At 39.9% G+C, this 9,834-nt stretch overlaps 1 protein-coding gene across 1 annotated transcript in view; it reads right to left on the minus strand.

Moving 5' to 3' along the window:
- Positions 1 to 4,811: 4,811 nt before the first annotated feature.
- Positions 4,812 to 9,834, minus strand: part of ARL14 (ADP ribosylation factor like GTPase 14) — a 59,410-nt gene continuing 54,387 nt past the window's right edge. Inside the window, exon 3 of the mRNA XM_004379145.2 lies at positions 4,812 to 5,655. Coding sequence (XP_004379202.2) covers positions 4,812 to 5,655 — 844 coding nt within the window. The remainder of the gene's footprint in view (positions 5,656 to 9,834) is intronic.

Genomic DNA, 9,834 nt, shown 5'->3' on the forward strand with positions numbered 1-9,834 from the left:
AAAAAGGTTGAGAAGGGAGAGGGTTGACATGTTGTGGGGTTGTTGACCAATGTCATGGAACAATATGTGTACTACTGTTTCATGAGAAACTGTTTGTTCTGTAGGCCTTCGCCTGAAGTACAATAAAAAAAAAAAAATTGTCTCAACTTTGGCCAGTGGGAGCCCCTTTAAGCCACTCCTGTAACCTTTGACCTAACTCCATCAACCTTCCTTGCTTTCTGGCACAACAGAATATTTCAGGTTCACCTTGTATAAGTATTTACTTGCCCCAGACCTGAACTGCCATTTCTCTAGGAGCTTTGGTTCCTTTCAGTGTGCAATAATGATATTTAGAAACCAAGGTCTGAGCTTTAGGTGTACTCATGGCTCCTGGAGTGCCATATGATCCAGCAGTTGATCCACAATACTGGTACCTGGTACATAGGTATATACCCAAAAGAACTGAAAGCAGGAACTCAAACAGATACATGTACACCAGTGTTCACTGTGGCATTATTTATGGTAGCCAAAATATGAAAACAACCTAAATGCCCATCAACAGAGGAATGGCTACATAAACAAAATGAGGGATATATACACCAAAAAAAAACCCAAAAAACCAAACCTGTTGCTGTTGAGTTGATTCCAACTCATAGCAACCCTATAGGACAGAGTAGAACTGCCCCATAGGGTTTTAAAGGAGCAGCTGGTGGATTCGAACTGCCAACTTTTGATTAACAGCCAAACACTTAACCACTGTGCCACCAGGACCCCTGTAGATACGTAGATATCTACATATACATATGTATATGTACCATGGAATATTATTCAGCCATAAAGAGAAATGAAGTTCTGATACATGCTACAACATGGATGAACCTTGAAAACATTATACTGAGTGAAATAAGCCAGATGAAAAAGGACAAATATTGTATGATACCATTTATATGCAATACCTATAATAGATAAATGCATACAGACAAAAGGTTATTAGTGGATAGCAGGGCCTGGGGGGAGGGAGAAAGACAGAGTTATTGCTAAATGGGTAGAGAGTTTCTGTTTGGGGTGATGAATGTCTGGAAATACAGGTGATGGTTACGTAACATTGGGAATATAATTAATGTCAATTAATTGTACACTTAAAAATGGTAACATGGCAAATTTTATGTATATATATTTTTCCACAATAAAAAAAAATATCAGCCATGGAGGGAAAAAAGTTTTGCCATGTTACAGATAAATCATAGCAAATAAAATGTATGTCAGTAATAAGCATCAAGGCATGAGTATGCACAGCCTTTCTTCTTTCCTTTTACCTGCCAAGAAATATTTCAGTATTATTCACTTAGCCTTTTTCCCTTCCCCCAGTTTTGGGCTCTGTCATTCAATCAGGGTAAAGAGTATGTAAGCTGTCTGTGTTCGAGGGTGGAGAAGAGCATGGTGGGGAGAACAGAGGAGACATGTCAAAGAAAGGAAAGATTGGTAACATTGACAATGAAAAGAAAGCAGGTGACTGATGGAAGAAAACAGACTGGATCCCAGGGAAGAAAGGGGAGAAAGCATGAGAGTGTACATGTTTCTGAGAGAACATCAGCAGATTTTGAGGAATAGCCGCTATAAGTTTTGGTCTACATTAAGAATGTATCTGCCGTCCCACCCATCACACATACCCAGGGGCTTTTTTAAGTAAAGATTTGAATTGCTTTCAATATTTTTTTTTCATTTTATTTTTTTTTTATTGTACTTCAGGTGAAGGCTTACAGAACAAATAGTTTCTCATGAAACAGAAGTACACGTGTTGTTTTATAACATTGGTTAATAACCCCACAACATAGCAACCCTCTAACTACTCAACCTCTTTTTTTTTTTTTTTTGGTGAAAATACACATAGCCAAAGATACACCATTTCAAAAATTTCTACATACACAGTTCAGTGACACTGACTACGCTCTTCCAATTGTGCTGTTATTCTCACTTAAGATGAAGGCTTACAGAACAAAATAGTTTCTCATTTAACAGTTACTACAAATGTTGCCCTATGACAATGGTTAACAATCTCACAACACATCAACAATATCCTTACTCAACCTTGGGTTCCCTATCACCAGCTTCCTTGTCCCCTTCCGCTTTCTGGCCCTTGTCACTGGACTCCTGTACCTCGATAGTCTCATTTGGTTTTACGGGGCTGTCCACTCCCAGGCTGAACCGTGAACCTTGGAGGTAACTTCACCACTGAACTAAAAGGGTGTCTGGGGGCCATACTCTCGGGGTTTCTCCAGTCTCCTTTAGGCCAGTAAATCTGTTCTTTTTTTTTTTTTTTTTTTTTTGTGTGTGAGTTAGAATTATGCTCTACATCCTTCTCCAGCTCTGTCCAGAACCTGCTTTCAATATTTTTCCAGGACTATCTCCTTTGAATTTTACATCATGCTAAGACTGAACCACAAGGGACTTGAATTAATTCTAATCACCAAAATACTTAGGAACATAAGAAGACGTTCTCTATTCAGACATTTTCTATAGAAATAAGTTGGGACTCCTCTTTTTAAGATTAAGGAAGATTCAATGAAACACATAGGAAAAATGGTAAGCGAAGAGGTACTGTTTAAGATGTATATTTGAGATTTTAATCATTTTGTGAAACTTAGGAAAAACTCTACTGTATCTGAGATCGTCCTGAAATTGGAAACTCTCTCTCTTCCAGTTTTCCAGCATGTTTCTTACATCTCTCTTTTTGCATTTAATTTATTCTGCCTGGTTGATGTTTTCAAATAACCTTTTTACTATAAAAGTAATACATGTCAGCCTGGATTTAGTCTTAGTGGTGGGTTGTAAGTGTGGGCTGAAGACACAGAACATACCTTATGTGTAAGGCAATTAACAGTACAGCCTTGGAGTCAAATACACCTGAGTTTGAATTGCGACCCTGTCACTCCTCAATTAAAATACCAAATGTTTTGTGTGTGTGTGTGTGTGTGTGTGTGTGTGTGTGTGTGTGGTTTTTGTTGTTTAACCTTGTTTAGCCTCAGTACCCACATTTGTAAAATTGAGATAATAATGTTTATTTTTCAGGGTACTTGTGAAAATTAGAGAAAAGATTATGAAAGTGCTTAGCACAACACCTGGTACCTGCAAGTATTCAACCAGAGCAGCTAATATGATGTGTATGCCTACTTTCTTATTTGAATCCTTACCATGTAGCACAGAAATAGGTACGCAGATCTTTGCTGAACAAACGAGGCTAAGATGAGAGAAGAAAACCATGACAGGAATCCAGGGCTGGCACCCTTATTTCGTTGTTGTTGTTGTTAACTACTGGATAGTTGCCCCCAACTGATGGCAACCCCAGGCACAATGAAATCAGACCATTGTGAGCCACAGGGTTTTCACTGGTTGATTTTTCAAAAGTAGATCACCAGACCTTTCTTCCTAGTCTGTCTTAGTCTAGAAGCTCCACTGAAAACTGTTCAGCAGCATAGCAACACTCAGGCCTCCACAGCAATAGCTTGACTGGTGGTAGCTGTGCTTCAGGTACATTGGCGGGCATTGAACCCAGGTCTCCCACATGGAAGGCAAGAATGCTACCACTGAACCACCACTGTCCTCACATCCTTATTTACGTACCTTTGTTTTCCTCTGCAGCCTTAAGACTTGGGCTGCTGGGGAGACTTGAGACCTGCTTCTAGATTAAAAGAGGCTTTCGCGGGGTGGGGTGGGATAAAAGAGTCTCATCTGTTAGTACCAGGGCCTCCCTGGGAGTTCTGAGCCAATTAGGGGAATTCCATCTCCAGTTCCTCTTCTCCTTCCCTGAGTCTCCTAGTAATGAGAACTTCCTGGGAGTTGGGGAACCTCTGAAACACCGCCTCTTCACGAAGCACTTCCTGGTTCCCCCACATCAGGAAGAGTCTCTCCTGTTAAAGCAGGTAGCACCCTACTGCCCTAGACTTACTACTAGCTTCATGTTGTCTCCTCCTGTGCAAGGTCTCTAAGAGCAAAGTCTGGTCCTCATTCCTGTTTAACCAGTACAGTGAGCTGTACATAAGGTTCCAAGTAATGACTATTTTATTGAATTCCACTGAAGCAGGTCTTGGGGCTGCAGCCTAGAGCTGAGCTCTATGCCCAGACCCTGTCCTAAACCCCTAAGGTGCTACCCTGATTTCCAAAGATTTAAGATATAAACTTCTGTTCCCTACGGGAGAATACAGCCTCTACACAATAAACAACCGAGAGTTCACTGATTAAGACTCACTGCAGGAAGTTCCCAGGGACAGATTTCAGACAGCTGGCAGAAATCCAGATGAAGAGCTTTATTTAGGGGGTAGGGATTTATGAAATGTTAACATCAAACTTTTTCCTTTCCATTATTGAACATATTAAAGTTCATTTTTCACACCACCCAGCTATTACATAGAAACAGGTGGAAATTCAATACCTGTAACAGCTAAACACAATCTGAAAGAATTCTGACTCTATTAGCAGACAGTTAACTTAAAATTTGTCCTAATAGTTATATAAAATTAATAAAGCAATAGTTTACTTAATCCCAAATATGATTATTCTGAATCATCCAACATGTTAGAATTTTGCACAAAATTATAACATGTTCATTTCTCAATCATCATTACCACAGAGTTTGCTAAATTACCTGGCTAAAAATAAATATTTTCCAGATATTATTCTGAGTAATTTAACTGAATTTAGATGAAATAACTTTTCTGGAGAAGTTTGCCAATATAAGAACACACTAACTTGCTTTTCTCACTTGGCATGTAAAACAAAAATTACCCTTTCAACTTCATCAGTGTCTCTCTCACTGCCTGTCCCTTTTCACAGGCTCAGTTCTGCTTGAAGAATGCAAAAGTGTCTTCTCTAGATTTCAGGTGGCGTTTCACAAATTCAGTTAATTTCCTGAAGCCCTCTGGCAGCCCTTCCCCCGTAATGGCACAGCAGGGCTGCACATACCAGTTCCGGTCACTGCAAAGCTTCTTCACTTTGAATATTCTGGTGATGTCTTCAGCGGTCAGAGCTCCGTTCATGTCTTGTTTGTTGGCTAATAGGACAACAGGCACGTTTTTAATGTGTTCATTCTTCAAAATGTGCTCAAACTCTCTCCTGGAGTCTTCCAGTCGCCATTTGTCCGTGCTGTCCACGACATACACCAGCCCATCAGTGTTCTCACAGTAATAATCCCAAACGGCTCTCATTTTTTCCTGTCCGCCAATGTCCCAGACAGTGAGCGAAAGACTCTTTTCCAGCTCAATCATCTCCACATTGAAACCTATTGTTGGGATGGTCACAATGCTATGAGCAAGCTTAAGTCTATAAAGGAGAGTAGACTTCCCTGCTGAATCAAGTCCCAGGAGAAGAATCTGAGCTTGCTTGACCTTGGAGCTTTTAGAGTTCAGTAGACCCATTTTAGGCTTTTTTTTTCTTTTAAGATTTTCTCTTTTGGACAGAGACAGTGTTAGGAGGAAAGAAGAAAGCGAACGCTTCATGTTATATCCTAAGAACAGGAACCTGTGTGCATTTATGTTGTCGCTTATCAACTTGATTATGGGCAAACAGTGTTTTATTTGCAGTCCCAGCCAATCCCGAGGAATCTGTGGCATGAGTAACCAGCCAATGCCATGGTAGCTCAAAGGGGAAATTCTTTGTGCGTGAGTGGGACTCGGGCGGGGCCTGCATGAGCAATGATGCGGCTTTCTTTTCTTTCAAGGGCTGGGAGTCTGGAGATAATGGAAAATTCAGACACACACACAGGAGCGTGGACTGACAGCAGGATGAAAACTAACTTTACAAATGGTTTGTGGAATTTCTCTAGTTGTTTAATCTTATCCCAGTTGTAAATAAGTAACCTGGCTTCTGAAGTCGAGAAGAAACAGTTTATCTCATACTGCTCACCACAAAATCTTAAGTACTTTCCCCTTGTCCAGATTACTCAGTGGGAAACTTTAAAACTACCCAAGGTTATTTGAACCTCACTCCCATAATCACATGTAGAATCACTTCTTTTATCTTCTAGGCAGACAGTTTACACCAGTCACAAGACCAATTTACCATGAGAAAGTTTGTAACACAAACACTTTTAAAAATTAAGTAGACAGCCTGGTTAAAGATGGTAAATTGAGTACATGTATTTATCTCCTCTCCTTTCCAAGACTACCAAAATGATAGTAAAGGGATAAAAAGAACATATAAGCCTGTAACAACAATAAGAGCAAGCAGACCATCAGAGAGTGAGAGATTTCAACAAGATTCTGGAAGATGGAAGATGAGTGGTAAATGATGCAGCAGGATGAAGCTGAGGCTTGGAGCACTGATGCTTAGAATATAGGTGCCAGGAATGAGAGAGTGAAGTGAGGGACTAAAAGCAGAGGGGGTTAACCAAAAGGCTGAATAAGGAACAGAAAACATACACTTCTTCTGGGTGACCATTCAGCAGCCAGATGTTTACTCCTCAGGCCAAAGAAAAAAAAAACACAAAAAACTTTTCTAAAGAAATTGAATGGTCTCAGGAAAAAAGACCTCCATGATTTGACAGTTGGGATATCCCATAGCATAATGCATAGCTCACCATTTAATTAACTTATGGCAAACCTTTTTCAAATACACAGAGTTCCCAATCAGCTTTCCAGTGCACAGAGGAGGTTCCCATTCTTAATATATAGCACACTATTATAGGTTTAATTGTGTCCCCCCAAAATATGCGTTGGAATCCTAACCTGTGGTGTAATCCCATTCGGAAATAGGGTCTTCTTTGTTATATTAATGAGGCCACATCAGTGTAGGGTGTATCCTAAACCTGATCACTTCTGAATGATGTAAACAGCAGCATAGACACAGAGACAAAACCAAAAAACCCATTGCCATCGAGTCGATTCCAACTCATAGCGACTCTATAGGACAGAATAGAACTGCCCCATAGAGTTCCCAAGGAGACCCTGGTGGATTCGAACTGCCAACCTTTTGATTAGCAGCTGTAGCTCTTAACCACTACACCACCAGCGTTGCCAGTCACAGAGACAAGCACAAATGTGGAAAGATAGATGCCACGTGACGATCTCTAAGGAACTGAGGAACGCTGAGGTACAGAAGCTGAAAGAGCGAAGGATCTTCCCCGTAGCCAACAAACAGAGAGCCTTCCCCTATAGCCAATGCCCTGAATTGTGAAAAATAAATTTCTGTTCTTTAAAGTCACCCACTTGTGGTATTTCTGTTACAGCAGCACTAGGAAACTAAGAGATGTAACTTCAATATGAATGAGAAGAGACCAAGATAGCAAATAAGCCGTTTAAAAGGCTTACACAGAAGTAACAGGAAACAGAAGAAGTTCTAATTAATATTTTGACATGGATTTGAGAAGATAATACATCAGTAGCATAAGAAACAGATGCTGTTTATAAAAATGGCTTGGGGGTGGCATCTGCCCTCCTCTAACTTCACCAGGAGGAAGGAGAATCAAGATCAACAGCCCAAGGCTGATTCCTACGAGGCAGAGATCAAACATGCCTCCTATCTCCGCCATCTTTACCAACTCTGACACCAACCATCCCTCCCACAGTGCTCTCTACTTCTCTGCTGGGTTTGATAATTCATTGCAATGGCCACACAGAACTCACAGCCAATACTCACAATTATGGGGTTTATTAGGGAAGTAACAGATTACAATTCAGGTTGAAGAACTCTCAGGATACAGTTCTTCCATCAGGACAGCCTCTTCCCAACTGTGTGCTCACAGGCACACCTCTCCCTGGCCCTCTGCCTCTGCCTAAAGGCACTCAGCTTTCTAGTTCCATGGGCCGGGAAGCCCAATGCACAGTCTCTTCTGCTGGTCTCTCTTGCCACCGCTTCTCACTGTCTTCAGGGTTACATCTTGCTTTCTGTCTCCTGGGTCTAGGAGATTCTCAGCGCAGGAATCCCAAGTCCAAAGAACATGCTCTCCACTCCTGGCTGTTCTTCGTTGTGGTGGTGGGATCTTCTCTCTCCTGCCTCTGGGGTGGCTCATTTCAAGCCTAGTGGGATGGCAAAACTGACCAATCCCTTTGGTGGGCCACAATTACCCTATCTTCACTGTCGCAAACAATCACCTGGGTGGGAGTTACAAGACCATGGTGAGAAAAGCCACACAAAAAGCAATCCATTGCACCACACCATTAAAAAGCCTAGTTGGAAAACAAAAATAGAGCTCTTGAAAATGAAAAATAAGACTTCCAAATTTTAAAAAGATCAACAAACATTTGGAAGACAATGTAAAGGAAATCTTTCAAAAAGTAGAAGAGAGAAAATATGAAAGAAAAGGTAGAGATGTAGAGAATTAATCCATAAGTTTCAGCTTATGACTTATAGGACTTTATTCCAGAGAGAACAAAAAATATGTAGGAGAGGAAATTATCAAAGAGACAATATAAGACTATTTTCCAAAGCTAAAGAATGAATTCTCTGGATTGAAAGGCTTCCCTCAATGCTTAACAAGATGATTTTTAAAAATACTACATCAAGGCATGTAACTACATGTTTTTACTAAAACTAAAAAAAAAACAAAAAAAAATTAATTAGATAGACTATTTTGGATGCAGAAAGTACACTTATGAAGAAATTATGTAAATCTTTTTTAAAACATTAAGTTCCTAACCACTTTGTTATATCTCAGAAACCAGAGATACTATCTTTATTCATTTACTCATCCATTCATCATTCAACAAATATATAGATTGCCTACTATGTGAATGACCATGTGCTAGATTCCAGGGAAGTCACAAAGATATTTTTGACCTGCCTTTCAGTGGCTTTCGTTAGGGAGAAGTTTAAAGGATGTGAACAAATAAAAACAATAACATGAAGTAAAAAACAAATTATAAATGCTATAAGAAAAACTAAAGTACACTGGATATTCAAAGATTATTTCATGATGGAGAACACTGGGAAATTTTCCTAGAGAAGGTTAAATATTAACCCGGGCCACACAGAGATATGATGAAGGAAGGGCAGTCATAAGGAGATGGCCTATGTGAGCAAAGTCTCAAAAATGGAAAAACAATAGTATGGGTACAGAAAAACAATAGAAATGCACAGTAGAGGCTCATGTAATTATTTTCTATTAAAAAGTTTAAAATATCATAAGAAAACAATCCAACAAATCTAAACTGTGGAACATGTTACAAGACAACAGATCTGAATTCTTCAAAAAATGTTCATGTCATGAAACAGAAAAGGAAAAAAAAAGGAAGAGATTGTTCTAAATTATAAGATACTAAACGGATACTAAATCCTAAATGGATTGTATGATCCTTAGTTGGATCCTGTGTCCAACAAAGATTTTAAGGAAATAATTATAACAGTTGGGGAAATTTGAATATGGACTGTATATTAGATTACATTATTTGTAAATGTTAAATTTCTTGAGTATGATAGTGGTATTGTGGTTACATAGGAAAATGACCTTGTTTTAAGGAGATACTTGCTAAGGTATTTAGGGGTGATATCCGCCACTTGCCCCCATGTGTCTGTGAGTTTGTCATACTGTGGGAGCTTGCATGTTGCTGTGATGCTGGAAGCTATGACACCTGTATTCACATACCAGCAGGGTCACCCATGGAGGACAGATTTCAGCTGAGCTTCCAGACTAGGACAGACTAGGAAGAAGGTTCCAACTGTCTACTTCTGAAAAGAATTAGCCAGTGAAAACCTTATGAATAGCAGTGGAACATTGTCTGATATAGTGCCGGAAGATGAGCCCCTCAGGTTGGAAGGCACTCAAAAGATGACTGGGGAAGAGCTGCCTCCTCAAAGTAAAGTAGACCTTAATGACATGGATGGAGTCAAGCTTTCGGGACCTTCATTTGATGATGTGGCACAACT

Source organism: Trichechus manatus, unplaced genomic scaffold, assembly GCF_000243295.1.
Source record: "Trichechus manatus latirostris isolate Lorelei unplaced genomic scaffold, TriManLat1.0 scaffold00062, whole genome shotgun sequence".
Lineage (NCBI taxonomy): Eukaryota > Metazoa > Chordata > Mammalia > Sirenia > Trichechidae > Trichechus > Trichechus manatus.